We start from the raw sequence: 16582 nt of genomic DNA, 5'->3' as shown, positions 1-16582 counted from the left end.
TTTACATTACTGTTACATCAGATATGAGTGGTGGCACTGAGCAAGTAGGCACAGTATATGCTGTGTGCCTGACACACAGGCTGGCAGTGGCAGACGGGCAACTGCTATTAGATTACACTAGCAGACTGATGTAAAAGGTTTTTTTTTTAAATTACACTACTGTTACACCAGCCAGATATGAGTGGTGTCACTGAGCAAGTAGGCACAGTATATGCTGTGAGCCTTACACACAGGCTGGCAGTGGCAGGCTGGCCTGGCAACTGAAATTAGATTACACTAGCAGACTGATGTAAAAGTTTTTTTTTTTTTTTAAATTTACACTAATGTTACACCAGATATGACTAGTGGTGGCACTGAGCAAGTAGGCACAGTATATGCTGTGAGCCTGACACACAGGCTGGCAGTGGCAGGCAGGCACCTGCTATTAGATTACACTAGCAGACTGATGTAAAAGTTTTTTTAAAAATTTTTCACTACTGTTACACCAGATATGAGTGGTGTGGCACTTGGCAAGTGGGTCTGGCACACACGCTGGCAGGCAGGCAACTGCAATTAGATTATTCTTGCAGATTGATGTTTCACAGCCAAAAAAGTTTTTTTTTTAATTGACACTACTGTTACACCAGATATGACTTGTGGTGGCACTGAGCAAGTAGGCACAGTATATGCTGTGAGCCTGACACACAAGCTGGCAGTGGTAGGCTGGCCTGGCAACTGCTATTAGATTACACTAGCAGACTGATGTAAAAGTTGTTTTTTTTTTAAATTTACACTACTGTTACACCAGATATGAGTGGTGTGGCACCGGGCAAGTGGGTCTGGCACACACGCTGGCAGGCAGGCAGGCAACTGCAATTAGATTACACTAGCAGACTGATGTTTCACAGTCAAAAAAGCTTTTCTTTTTTTAATTTACACTACTGTTACACCAGATATGACTGGTGGTGGCACTGAGCAAGTAGGCACAGTATATTCTGTGAGCCTGACACACAGGCTGGCAGTGGCAGGCTGGCCTGGCAAATGAAATTAGATTACACTAGCAGACTGATGTAAAAGTTTTTTTTTTAAATTTACAGTAATGTTACACCAGATATGAGTGGTGGCACTGAGCAAATAGGCACAGTATATGCTGTGAGCCTGACACACAGGCTGGCAGTAGCAGGCTGGCCTGGCAAATGAAATTAGATTACAATAGCAGACTGGTGTAAAAGTTTTTTTTAAAATTTACACTAATGTTACACCAGATATGGCTGGTGGTGGCACTGAGCAAATAGGCACAGTATATGCTGTGAGCCTGACACACAGGCTGGCAGTGGCAGGCTGGCCTGGCAACTGAAATTAGATTACACTAGCAGACTGATGTAAAAGTTTTTTTTAAAAAATGTAAACTACTGTTACACCAGATATGAGTGGTGGCACTGAGCAAGTAAGCACAGTATATGCTGTGAGCCTGATGCACAGGCTGACAGTGCCAGGCTGGCCTGGCAACTGAAATTAGATTACACTAGCAGACTGATGTAAAAGTTTTTTTTTTTTAAATTTACACTACTGTTACACCAGATATGACTGGTGGCACTGAGCAAGTAGGCACAGTATATGCTGTGAGCCTGACACACAGGCTGGCAGTGGCAGGCTGGCCTGGCAACTGAAATTAGATTACACTAGCAGACTGATGTAAAAGTTTTTTTTTTTTATTTACACTAATGTTACACCAGATATGACTGGTGGTGGAACTGAGCAAGTAGGCACAGTATATGCTGTGAGCCTGACACACAGGCTGGCAGTGGCAGGCAGGCAACTGCTATTAGATTACACTAGCAGACTGATGTAAAAGTTTTTTTTAAAAATGTACACTACTGTTACACCAGATATGAGTGGTGTGGCACTTGGCAAGTGAGTCTGGCACACATGCTGGCAGGCAGGCAACTGCAATTAGATTACCCTTGCAGACTGATGTTTCACAGTCAAAAAAGTTTTTTTTTTAATTTACACTACTGTTACACCAGATATGAGTGGTGTGGCACCGGGCAAGTGGGTCTGGCACACGCTGGCAGGCAGGCAACTGCAATTAGATTACACTAGCAGACTGTTGTTTCACAGTCAAAAAAGTTTTCTTTTTTTAATTTACACTACTGTTACACCAGATATGACTGGTGGTGGCACTGAGCAAGTAGGCACAGTATATGCTGTGAGCCTGACACACAGGCTGGCAGTGGCAGGCAGGCACCTGCTATTAGATTACACTAGCAGACTGATGTAAACGTTTTTTTTTTAAATATACACTACTGTTACACCAGATATGAGTGGTGTGGCACTGGGCAAGTGGGTCTGGCACACACGCTGGCAGGCAACTGCAATTAGATTACCCTAGCAGACTGATGTTTCACAGTCAAAAAAGTTTTGTTTTTTTAATTTATACTACTGTTACACCAGATATGACTTTTGGTGGCACTGAGCAAGTAGGCACAGTATATGCTGTGAGCCTGACACACAGGCTGGCAGTGGTAGGCTGGCCTGGCAACTGCAATTAGATTACACTAGAAGACTGATGTAAAAGTTTTTTTTAAAAATTTACACTAATGTTACACCAGATATGAGTGGTGGCACTGAGCATGTAGGCACAGTATATGCTGTGAGCCTGACACACAGGCTGGCAGTGGCAGGCTAGCCTGGCAAATTAAATTAGATTACACTAGCAGACTGGTGTAAAAGTTTTTTTTTTTAAATTTACACTAATGTTACACCAGATATGACTTGTGGTGGCACTGAGCAAGTAGGCACAGTATATGCTGTGAGCCTGACACACAGGCTGGCAGTGGCAGGCAGGCAACTGCTATTAGATTACACTAGCAGACTGATGTAAAAGTTTTTTTTTTAAAATTACACTATTGTTACACCAGCCAGATATGAGTGGTGGCACTGAGCAAGTAGGCACAGTATATGCTGTGAGCCTAACACATAGGCTGGCAGTGGCAGGCAGGCAACTGCTATTAGATTACAAAGAAAAAAAATGACTGATGTAGCCCTAAAAAGGGCTTTTTGGGGTGCTATCATACAGCAGAGATCAGATGAGTCCTTCAGGACTGTAGTGGACACTGAATACACTAGCCTAGCTATCAATTTCCCTATAAAATCAGCAGCAGCTACACTATCCCTCCTCTCACTAAGAATGCAGGATCAGAATGAATCTAAAATGGCTGCTGCCCAGGAGCTGGGAGGGTCTGGGAGGGAGTGTCTGCTGCTGATTGGCTGTAATGTGTCTGCAGACCTTGAGATACAGGGTAAAAGTTTACTCAATGATGATGAATAGGGGGCGGATCGAACATCGCATATGTTCGCCCGCCGCTGAGAACGCGAACAAGCTATGTTCTCCGGGAACTGTTCTCCGGCGAACTGTTCGCGACATCACTATAGCAGATAGCCAAACCAGTACTGAAACAGTTATCAGTAGAGGTAATGGAATATGAGAGTGAATCGTCGATCTGAAAAGGGAGGTAGGAGATGAATCTCTACGACCGATAACAGAGAACCTTTGAAAAGATTTCCTGTGAGGAAAACCATAGAATCAATAGGTGATACTCTCTTCACATCCCTCTGACAAACACTGTACTCTGAGAGGAATCGGGCTTCAAAATGCTGAGAAGCGCATATCAACGTAGAAATCTTAGCACAAACTTACTTCACCACCTCCATAGGTAGGTAAAGTTTGTAAAACTGAATTGTGGGTGTGGTGAGGGGTGTATTTATAGGCATTTTGAGGTTTGGGAAACTTTGCCCCTCCTGGTAGGATTGTATATCCCATACGTCACTAGCTCATGGACTCTTGTCAATTACATGAAAGAAAACAAAATTGATGCTCACCTGAAATTTTTTTACAGTGGTGAAAACCCACGAGCAACTGCCCATTGTATTAATTAAATATAAACATTTTAACAACAGTTCTGTTTTGCATCTTTGTATTCTTTGCTTTGTCCTTTCCTACATTTTTTCTACTACTTCTCCTTGCTTGGCTATACCAGTGAGGTGAGAGGAATGAAGTGCTCTTGGAAGTTTTGGGAATTTTTGCCTCCCCATAGTTGCCAGGAGTTGAATCTCATGAGTAGTGGATCATGGGCTCTCACCACCATGAAACAAATTAATTTATCAGGTAAGCATTTTTTTTCCTTTTGCAAAAAACAAACTTTGATGACATACTGTTGTACTAGGAAATTACTACATATACTTTTAACTTACAGTAGAAAATATATTAATCAGTTTTTTATTTTTAATAACTTTAATTTCCTTCTTTTTTTTTTTTTAGAATAAAGAACCAACATATTTCAATGATTTTTACATGCTTACAAGTAAGATTTTTTTTTTTTTTGCATTACCTAATAAATTTCTAATTTTCTATATGAAAAATGTCTTGTATACCTGCTAAGCCATTTGTTATACCTCTGGAGATTGGTTTGGTATTTTATAAATACATTTTATAGTAATAATAATAATAATTATTATTATAAATATACATGCAATAGTAATATTTATAATACAGATAATGAATCAACTTGCCAGTTAATTAAGGCTACCACACAAAAATGCTTATATGGAGGCACTATCAGGTGATCCTCAAAAACTCACTGGCATTCCTCATCTTATTTTACTGAGTATTATATTGTAAAATAAGTGTCTCTGCTTCATCTAAAACTTATTAGTGAACTTCCCTTAATGAGATAAACAGTTCCCAATATAAAAATTGCTTTTAAAACAAAAAGAGTCTTGCAATGTGGATGAGGCACCTTATTCGGTTTCATATTGCAAATAAAGCAAATATATTGAATAATTTTCAGATGCTCTAGGCTAAAAGGCAATACGTGTGTTACAAAACATTTCTTTTGCAAATAAACTTTAACAAATAAACATTAGAGCTGAACATGTTTAAAGGCAGTGGAGTTAAAAATGTAGAGTGTGATTAGGGATACTACACTTATGCTCTCCTAGCTAATCCCAATATGGAGTGTGCTAACCTCATGAAGTACACCCTTAGTTCAAAAAGAAAAATGTGGGGGAGGGATAGCGCTAACGAATAGCTGAGAGCCAAAATATCTAAAAAAACTCTAATGAGATAGTGTATAAATATTATAAAGAATCGACTTAAAATTAGCCAAGAAAAAAGAATTGGATATATATGTACAAATAAATCAATATTTATTAATATAAGATAAATTCTAACAGATAACTCCTATAAAAGATGCCGGCATCAGGTAAAGAATGTATCTAAAAAACTGCAATAAGAATGACCATCTGAGACTCACAGACAAACAAAATCAATAGCAGCATATATGACTAAACAGAATTATTAGCAGCATGCATAACCAAACAGAATTATTGGCAGCCTATATGACAAAAACAAATAAAATAACCATAAAGTGCTTAATATCAGTATTCCCAAAATGGAGCTGATCCGTGGGTGATACTGTTTACCAGTGTGGTCCGTGGGTGGAAATGTTTACCGGTGTATCGATACAAAGACCGGGTAAAAACGGAGTGATGTGATGAGTAACTTAATCTTCTTTCTGTGTGGCTTTCCTCCGTATTTCAGCCTGTTCTTAGCCAGTATCTATCCGTCCTCTGCAGCAGGTATCCAGCGTGTGGAAATGGTCCCAGAGGGGTCAAGTTCCGGGTTAAAGTTCAGTTCAGATTTCCAAATAGTAAAGCGCCGTTGCGCAATATTTCAGCCTATAAAAAATAGACCTTTAAAAAAGCACTCTGGGTTCGTTTTCTATGGGTCCTGGGGCAGGAATTACACATGCAGAGACGGCTCACCTATGATCAGTGACCGCTCAATGTACCTGTCCTATCCACCAACGATACCTCAGCTAGTAAAGAGATATAAAATGTATCAAGGTATAGTAAGCAAGTTCTACGCGTTTCAGCCTCCAGGGGCCTTTATCAAGATGCTTACTAAATGTTTAGGCCATTTTAAATAGCCCTCTCTCTTTTCTCATTGGATGATACCCAGCCAATAGTGAATAAGCTATTGGAGATATGTGAATCATTGTGTTACAAACACTTTAGTCAAAAACGTTACATTGTTTTGTAAATTCATATGTTTACACTTAATTTTAAGTATCTTTTATTTGATTCATTTGATACAATAAATCCAATCTTGGCAACCTCTTATTGAATATGGAAACACTATAAAAAAGTTAATAAATATATACGGAAAAAATATATAAAAATTTGAGATGATTCTACCCCTACTAAGTTGCTAAATGGTTAAGGTAGTTATATGTGTGTGTTAATATGGTGATGTTAGAGATATCGAACAATTGTACAGAGTAATAACAATTTCATGAAGTTTGTATAAAATTAGGAATTAGTTTATAATAAAAATAATAAAATATAAAATATAAAATCATACACGTATAAAAAAGGGTATTTAAAATTCTTTTTTGAAAAATTTGAAAAATTGGATCTTCATATTAGCCTACTAAGATCCATTTCGGAGTTCAGGCCATGGGGGTGGAGGGTTTTAAAATTGAATATAAATTCAGCTTCCTTTTTTAGTAATACATTGTTGATATTCCCTCCCCTATTCCCAAGGTTAATTTGTGTTACACCCCAATATTTAAAATCTTTTAGACTCCCTTCATGTTTTTCTTTAAAATGGTTATATAATTTTGTTTCTGAGGAACCGTGCTCTATTTTTAAAATATGTTCCCTGATGCGATCTCTTAAAATCCTACTCGTCTGTCCAAAATAGAACAGATTACATGAACATTTGATGCAATAGATTATATTCTTATCAGAACATCTTATTAATTGCTTTATTTTAAAACTGAAGTTTGTGTTATGTGATTTTAAATCTTTTATCTTATGACTGTGTTTGCATGACTTACAGGTGTTACATGGAAAAAAACCAATTAGTTTATCTCCTTTCATATCTTTATATGTAGAATGTTGTTGTTTTTCCTTATATTCACTGGGAGATAATAAACTCTTTAGATTTCTAGCTTTTTTAAAAATTATATCAGGTTGATTTTTTACTTGATTCCCTAGTATATGGTCCTGTTTAATTAAATGCCAATGTTTTCTCAGAATCTTCTTGACTTCATAGTGTTCTGAGCTAAACCCAGTGATGAAAGGTACAAATAGTTCATTGGTTTTTTGTGCAACGGATTTCTTTTTTGGTAGTAATAAGGTGTTTCTATCAATTTTAGCAACCTCTTGTTGTATTTTGCCTATTCTATTACTGTCATAACCTTTCTCTATAAATCTGGTAGTTAGTATCTGGGATTGTGTCTGATAGCTTTCTAGAGATGAACAATTTTTCTTTACTCTCATATACTGGCTTTTTGGGATATTTTGTTTCCATTGATTTAAATGGCAACTGGATGAATGTATATAATTATTAGCGTCAATCGCTTTGAAGTAGGTTTCAGTGTGTATTTGATTATCATTGATTTCTATTGCAATATCTAAAAAATTGAGTTTCCTACAACTGTATTCATGAGAGAAGGATATTCCTAAGTTGTTACTGTTAAGATCTGTTAAAAATATGTTTAATAGTTCAACGTCCCCACGCCACACAATAAAAATGTCATCTATGAATCTGCAATAGAGCACAAGGTTCGCCTCCCAATAGCCATTGTAGATGAAATTCTCTTCAAAATGGCCCATAAATAAATTAGCATAACTGGGGGCGAACCTTGTGCCCATTGCAGTTCCCTTAGTCTGGAGAAATACCTCCTTATTGAATAAAAAACTGTTATTTTGTAGGATAAAACCAATACAATCCAAAATAAATTTGTTTTGAGTCTCAGATAGATCTATATCTCTGTCTAAAAATGATTTAATAGCCTCTTTTCCCATATGGTGTGATATATTAGTATACAAAGAATTAACATCACATGTTGCCATAATGTAATTTTCTTTCCATTCTAGGTTTTGGATTTTATTTAGAAAATGAGTCGAGTCTCTTAAATGTGCTGGTAGCGTTATCACATATTTCTGTAGGAAAAAATCTACATACTGGGATAGACCTGATGTAAGGGAACCTATCCCAGAGATTAATAGGTTAATAGGAGGGAATATCAACAATGTATTACTAAAAAAGGAAGCTGAATTTATATTCAATTTTAAAACCCTCCACCCCCATGGCCTGAACTCCGAAATGGATCTTAGTAGGCTAATATGAAGATCCAATTTTTCAAATTTTTCAAAAAAGAATTTTAAATACCCTTTTTTATACGTGTATGATTTTATATTTTATATTTTATTATTTTTATTATAAACTAATTCCTAATTTTATACAAACTTCATGAAATTGTTATTACTCTGTACAATTGTTCGATATCTCTAACATCACCATATTAACACACACATATAACTACCTTAACCATTTAGCAACTTAGTAGGGGTAGAATCATCTCAAATTTTTATATATTTTTTCCGTATATATTTATTAACTTTTTTATAGTGTTTCCATATTCAATAAGAGGTTGCCAAGATTGGATTTATTGTATCAAATGAATCAAATAAAAGATACTTAAAATTAAGTGTAAACATATGAATTTACAAAACAATGTAACGTTTTTGACTAAAGTGTTTGTAACACAATGATTCACATATCTCCAATAGCTTATTCACTATTGGCTGGGTATCATCCAATGAGAAAAGAGAGAGGGCTATTTAAAATGGCCTAAACATTTAGTAAGCATCTTGATAAAGGCCCCTGGAGGCTGAAACGCGTAGAACTTGCTTACTATACCTTGATACATTTTATATCTCTTTACTAGCTGAGGTATCGTTGGTGGATAGGACAGGTACATTGAGCGGTCACTGATCATAGGTGAGCCGTCTCTGCATGTGTAATTCCTGCCCCAGGACCCATAGAAAACGAACCCAGAGTGCTTTTTTAAAGGTCTATTTTTTATAGGCTGAAATATTGCGCAACGGCGCTTTACTATTTGGAAATCTGAACTGAACTTTAACCCGGAACTTGACCCCTCTGGGACCATTTCCACACGCTGGATACCTGCTGCAGAGGACGGATAGATACTGGCTAAGAACAGGCTGAAATACGGAGGAAAGCCACACAGAAAGAAGATTAAGTTACTCATCACATCACTCCGTTTTTACCCGGTCTTTGTATCGATACACCGGTAAACATTTCCACCCACGGACCACACTGGTAAACAGTATCACCCACGGATCAGCTCCATTTTGGGAATACTGATATTAAGCACTTTATGGTTATTTTATTTGTTTTTGTCATATAGGCTGCCAATAATTCTGTTTGGTTATGCATGCTGCTAATAATTCTGTTTAGTCATATATGCTGCTATTGATTTTGTTTGTCTGTGAGTCTCAGATGGTCATTCTTATTGCAGTTTTTTAGATACATTCTTTACCTGATGCCGGCATCTTTTATAGGAGTTATCTGTTAGAATTTATCTTATATTAATAAATATTGATTTATTTGTACATATATATCCAATTCTTTTTTCTTGGCTAATTTTAAGTCGATTCTTTATAATATTTATACACTATCTCATTAGAGTTTTTTTTAGATATTTTGGCTCTCAGCTATTCGTTAGCGCTATCCCTCCCCCACATTTTTCTTTTTAAAGGCAGTGGAGTAACTAGTAACTATTAGGGATTATATGTCTGTTGGTTCTGCCATTTTGTTTTCTGACATAATACTTTGTTCCCTGCTCTTCCCATTGCCATTCCCCTTTATTTGTCTGCCAGCTTTGTGCAGCACCTAAGATCTGCACTTTCCTCCTTCTTTACAGTGTAGCAATTAGCTGAATGCTTCCTCATCCTGGGTATATGATTATTTGTATAGCTGATACAAAGGGGGCAGCAAACATACATGTTTTTTGGGTTCTTAGATGGACATACAACTAGCAAAATGTAATGTAAATGCCATGCATCCTGCCTGTGGTCTATAGCTCGCATATTGTTCTATATCCAGGAAGTTACCACTGTGCCGTCTGATATATGGTTTTGTGTGATTATAGGACTGTTGTTTTGTATTGTTTGTCTCATTTAAAGGGACACTCAAGTCAAAATAAACTTTTATGATTCAGATAGAGCATTCAGTTTTAAGACACTTTCCAATTTACTTCCATTATCAAGTTGTGCAGTCTTTTTATATTCACACTTTCTGTGGAACAAGATCCTACTGAGCATGTGCAGAAGCTCACAGGGTATACGTATACTAGTATGTGATTGGCTGATGTCTGTCACATGATACAGGGGGCTGGGAAAATGGGAGAAAAAATAAATTTGTCAGAAAAAAATCTACTGCTTTTTTTAAATCCAGAGTAAGTTCTATTGCCTTATCTTTTCATTGTGTACTTGTTAATTAGGCAATTCTACTGCATTTAGTGGTCCTTTAAGTGTTTTTTTATGTAAGTTAATTGTTAAAAAAAAGTGTACTTGGTCTTTTAGGGCTTTTAAAAAATGTAGCTGCAAAAATACATCATTTGTATCTTGTAATATAGTATCTGGCGACATTCTTAAAAGCATTTACTTTTTTAATGTGTACCTTCTTGTTTCTTTTATTCAGAGTGATTTAAAGCTCCATTTGGCCATAGACACTGCCCTAATGTCCTATATTCATATGAATATTCCAAATTATTAAACAAATTAGTTTTAAAAATTGGATGCAAGTAACAACTAAATTATCTATACTTCTAAACATTTCCCTTGCAATATCTGGGACTGGGAGACTGGGGAAAGAATACTGGCAGTCATGGCAGGTCACGGAAACAGGTCAAGGTTTGTGGTAGAATCAGAGCAGGTCATGGACTGTGGGTTGAATAAAGTTTATTAATAAAGAAGTTGAGATGGTACAGGGACATGGATGATTGTTATAGGGGACATAATAGGGCTGTGATTTAGCATTTCTGGGTGGATTTTTAATAATACTCAGTAGTGTTCAGCTTCACTTTGTGAAAACGAAGAATGGTGAGAAAAACAGCAGAACAGAGCTATCAAGCTACAAAAATGTGGGACAGTTGAGAGTTCTTATAAACAGAGTCACATTTATATAATCATTTTTCCAACTGACCTATGCTAGTAATGTTACCACCTACACCACTAACATTACACTCTGTGATTTGTTCACAAACATATCCAAAATGACTACATTAGATTTGCACAGAGTAGAAATAAGTAATTGCCATCTATATTATTTAAAAGAATGCTTATATTTAATGACTATGACAGAATAAGCCATTACAACCAGCTCATACTCTGCATTGCTTTTTCATTACAGTAACAATGTGTGGGTGTTTCATGCTGCTTATCATTAATTGCTTTAGTAATGCGTACTAATGATTGGAATTTCTTCATTGGCAGTTACTCCAAATGATTCAACATGGGAAGTGATCCCACAAACTGGTCATATCCCAAGCCCCAGAGAAGGACATAATATTTGGTAAGCAGGCAATTATTTATCTGATGAAAATCATTTATTGCATAGTGTATTTTATTTGCAGAAACAGTGCTGTTAGTACAGTAAAAATTGTAACTGCTTTTATTATGTATTTATATTAAAGTATTTCAGCCTTTATAACAAAAAGCTACTTGTTAGACCAGTTTCTTTTACAACCCCTGGCTATGTGTGTCAAGAGGAATTCATCCTGAGACTGATAGGTAATAGGTAATGCTAAAGGTGTGTGATCTATACTCAGTCGTAATACAGCCTTTTGAGAGATGCAGTGATATTAAATATTATAACACTGGGACCACAACACTGTTTGTTGTGCTTAGTAAAATAAATTGCCATTTTAAGCTTAAAAGTAATTTACAGAAATATACACCAACAACAAATGGTTTAGATATAAGCCATGTAATCATTTTTTTGGAGAACAGATAAGGAAACAATAAATAAACGAGAACAATTGTAAACTGATCTATAGGAATGCAGCGTGGTCTAAAAAATATACAATTTATAAGGAAATTATGTTTTTCCATTACATGTGTAACTTAATAGATGGGAGGTAGAGAACAGCAATTCTTGTGATTATTCCTGCCTAAAGCACAAAATAGCTTGTCCTTAAAAAAACATGTTGCTCATAAAACGGCAACATTTTAATCAATCTGCCTGCAGGGTGTCTCCAGGATTTAAAGAATACGCTTGTCATTTATTAAATATCTGCTATTTATAAAATTACTTTTTAACCCAGTGTGAGTTTTTGATGTTACAAATCTTCCTATATTTTTACTTAATGTTTTGGAAATAAAACAGTATATATAAAGGATAGCTTGCTATCTTTGGAATATGTCAGTCGGCCTAATGAATAGTCAGGCAAAACGTTCTATCTATTTGATTTGCTATTTGTTTCATTTTTCACTTCATAACAAATAGCTATAGAGAAAATACTATGGAAAAAACCCAATAAAGAATACTAAGAAAAATCGAGAAAATGTTAACAAATGTTTAAAATTGTTTAGGAATAACTGCAATGATTTAACTTTTCTTCATGTCTTTTCCTCTGGAATGTGCATATACAGTATATCCAAGTAATCTGCTCGTTTGGTTGAGCTGGTGACATTTTCTATCTTTTGCATTCACAGTGTTGTGAAAAAAAAGATTTATTTATTTGGAGGATACTCGGATCAAAATGCGAGGGAATGTCTACCAGGGGTATATTCATTTGACCTAGGTAAAAAAAAAACAACACTTAACATGTACAAATATTGTTTTTATGTGATAAATGTGATAAAATAAAAAAATCTAAGAATATATTCCTTCATTCCAATAAAGGATATATGTACTTGATCCTACTATATCAGTTTCCAATCATAACGTTCCACAATTCTTAAATAGTAAAAATATATATATATATACTGAAATATAGTAAATTACAGGACTGTCCAATAAAAAGACATTAAAATGAATAGCCAATTTGGTACTCTATTTCAAATGCCTCCCCTGTTTGACTTTCAGGCCACATGTTCTAAAAAAACAACAACATAATCTTGCATATTTAAGAACAGTCTATATAGGGACAATATGAGTGCAAAAACACAATACCTTGCTTAAAAAAGCTCATTATAGTAAGTGCAATAAAAACCTCATATTTTTAGGACATTATGGGTTAATTTCCTTTTTTGTGTGTCCTATATTTATATGTTTGCTATTTACAACTTTTTAACCCAGATCTGAACCCCCTGTCTAAAAAGTCAAACTTTTGGGAAACCGATTTATTATATGCATCTACTACACTGATATAGAAGGTGAAATGCACTCTTCTTTCTAGTGATCTTTATGGGCAAGCAGTCAACACTGAATAACAGAGGGCAGTGTATTCTATTAGGACACTGTCCTGAGGTTATGTAAAGGCAATTTGTTAATATAGTCTGGTATCAAAATAATCCCCATGGTTCCACAATGTGATTGATCATGTGTATGATTACTCTATGTACCAAAACCAAAAGGGCTTGAGAGGAGGGTTATGACCTGCCATCCCTTACCTCCTCCTCTCTGAACTGGAACTAACCAGAAACCTGACTTTAGAAATAAAAAAGTGTTTAATGTTGAATTTGGCTAAATAACTGTGTCATTTTACATGGGAGACTACAATAGTGTAGATGACCATTTTCTTCCAATCTCCTTTGGGACAAGAATCTGTGCTGATAAAGTATTAGGTTCTGTTATTTTCTCATTTTTATTTTAAATCTGTTTGCCTTGTGTAATTTTGTTTGTAATTTCATTTTTGTTTTACATATAAATCTACTGTGACTTTTTTAGTTCATAATAAATATTCCTTTATTAAGTTTTGCCTCTGCCTAACATTTCAACCATGTTACCAAAGAGACAAATATAACATTATTTTGTTTCTAGTTTAGTTTTTGCTAAACTGTTTTTAGACTCTAAGTCTGGGCTTTCCCAAAGCTTTCCCATTTAATAATCTTTGGTGGTGGCTGTAGGTATAGTTTAGCGAGGGTGGCATTAAAAGTGGAGTTTGGGGGCTTTTCTAGTTCTAGCACAGACTAGAAAGTGTTTGTTAACCCTTGCACTCACTGAACTAAGTCACAGACTTGCATGTGACAGCCTGGTTAAAGCTAAATGCTTGGTTAACTCCCTACATTACAAACTAGTTTGATATATATAACAGGAGAAGATAAACAAGAATACAAATTGTTTTATTATAAAAACACGTAAAACATACAAAATATGTATAAACCCAATATAAAGTGAAAATGCCAATCTAATATTTCCCCAGAGAAAATTGAGAAGGGTTGTCCACTCATAGAAAAAAATAGTTGTTTGTTTATAACATAATTAGCATCAGTGTTAATGATTTTCTTTATCATTTTCAACATGTATTTGTTATTTTATTTATTAAGGCTGTTGATGTCAATAATTTTAAAAGTCAAGATTGGACTGTCTTGTACTTCACTATATTCTGATTTTTTCATATCTTTTTGAGGATTTTACTGTTTGAGATTTAAAAGTATGTACATATTTTTTTTGTTTTATGATCTTTTTGACATAATAACTATTTTCTATGACACACTTAAGATCTGCTTATTAAACCTTCTGGGTGCTTTTTGGGGGTCATTCTTCCAGAACAAATATCACAATTTGCAATATTTTCATGTCATATTCGTTCATGTCATCTTAGCTGTTATTCTTCATTGAAGCAACAGTATTGTATGACTCGGTAGTTTGCAGAAAGTAGTAAAACGGTTTTGGATGTCACCATCTTTTTAATAAAAATTACAGTATATATATATATATATATATATATATATATATATATATATATATATATATATATATACGTATATATTTTCATTGGTTTAGTATTTTGTTTACCCATTGCACAAAAAATGTATCTAACCTAACTTTAGCCATTAATCATAATCCTAACCCAACTCTTTTTAGATAAATATAACCTAATAGCTACAATTTAAATGTTTGCATTCTTTTTGTATTAATTTGCAAATTAAAGACCTTTACATGGAAATTTATGTCACCAAAACATTGTAATGTTGCTATTTGCCTGTAATATTTTTTCATTCTAATCTACAATTTTTCATCAGTATTTTGAATTAGCATTGTAGAGTCTGGTTACAATCTACAAATACCGTACATTACATTATTATTATTATTAATAATAATAATAATAATAATAATAATAATAACAATAATAATAATATATGCAGAGATATTTTAAAATAATCTGAGCACTGTTTACATTTTTTTAACTGTCCATCCACAGTAAAAATACTAAATTAAGAAAATGATAGCTTTTACTTAACTAGAAGATTTTTTTGCCAATACCATTGTATTGCAAAAATTGTTCCATTTAAAATTTGAATGCACGCATATGCATTTCAGCTTTGTACTGAATGCCCCTTTAATAAAGTTTATTAAATGTTCCGCAAAATGCAGCCAGCCACCTCAGGTACATATACTTTCAAGTAAAAAAATATCTAAGACAAGGTTTCTCATCCTAATAATATTTACTTTTTGCAGTTGGGGATACATAGGGAAAAATGTATGCCTGTAGGGGAACTTGCTACAAACAGAATGAGAAAGACTACTCTAAGATAAATGCATCATGTATGTCTGTTAGATAAACAATTAGACATACTGTATATAAAAAGAGAGCCACCTAGTGGTACATATTTAACATTACTATTGAAGGTTAGAATAAGTAAGGGAAATGATAAATGATTAAGATGTGCTCATGCTGAAGGCGATATTTACCTATGTGAGAGGGAGCTTTATTAGATAAGGTGTGTATGAGCTAATATTACATTTATTACATGTGGGTGAACTACTGAACGCCTCATTAAAGAGACATGCTATAGGGATATTAATCTATGTTCCCTTACTAAAAAAAAAAAACTTACACGGTTTCTTGCAAAATGAGCACATAGAAATTCTCTGTGTAGCCACTGCCTGTAGTGTGATAAGGGGGGTGCCATGATAAAACTTTGAGGACCATTAAATACAGTAGAATTGCATAATCAACAGAGGTATAATAAAAATACAATGCAAAATATCAATTTTCCTTCCCCATACATAATGTGACAGCCATCAGCCAATCACAAAATGTATATACTGTAAATGCTTGCACAGTAGTAGCTGGTGCCTCAGAAAGTGTCTATATAAAAAGATTTTGCACATTTTCAAATTGTGAGTGAATTGGAAAATTGTTTGCATTCGCGAGCTCTTTTTGAATCATGAATACAACTTGTAATAAAAAAAAATATATATATATAATTTTAATAATAAAATTTCAATAATAAAAAAAGTTTTAAAAGAGTCAAAAATTGTATTTGGCAAGGTCTATGAATACGGCGTTGAAGCCGAAACGTGTAAGACTTGTCCGCTCCTGAGCTATGGAAAACGTGCGTTAAAAAAAAAAGCACAATCCCATTAAAAATCGGACTTCTGGTCACCCTATTTTACAAACATAGTGCCACAACCCTACAGAAAAATATATAACTCATACATATACTAAACGTGTACTGTACATTTAATCCACAGATATAGAAGGTATAAGCCAATACTGTGTGTTGCAGATGTAAAGCATTAATTAAAGGGACATTGTACACTAGATTTTTC

At 34.7% G+C, this 16582-nt stretch overlaps 1 protein-coding gene across 1 annotated transcript in view; it reads left to right on the top strand.

Moving 5' to 3' along the window:
- LOC128647172 (actin-fragmin kinase-like) overlaps nucleotides 1–16582 on the top strand; it is a 109649-nt gene that overhangs the window by 77066 nt on the left and 16001 nt on the right. Inside the window, exons 3-5 of the mRNA XM_053699957.1 lie at nucleotides 4301–4343; nucleotides 11353–11431; nucleotides 12574–12662. Coding sequence (XP_053555932.1) covers nucleotides 4301–4343; nucleotides 11353–11431; nucleotides 12574–12662 — 211 coding nt within the window. The remainder of the gene's footprint in view (nucleotides 1–4300; nucleotides 4344–11352; nucleotides 11432–12573; nucleotides 12663–16582) is intronic.

This window comes from Bombina bombina, chromosome 2 (assembly GCF_027579735.1).
Source record: "Bombina bombina isolate aBomBom1 chromosome 2, aBomBom1.pri, whole genome shotgun sequence".
Lineage (NCBI taxonomy): Eukaryota > Metazoa > Chordata > Amphibia > Anura > Bombinatoridae > Bombina > Bombina bombina.
This window is presented reverse-complemented; position numbering and strand designations above follow the sequence as displayed.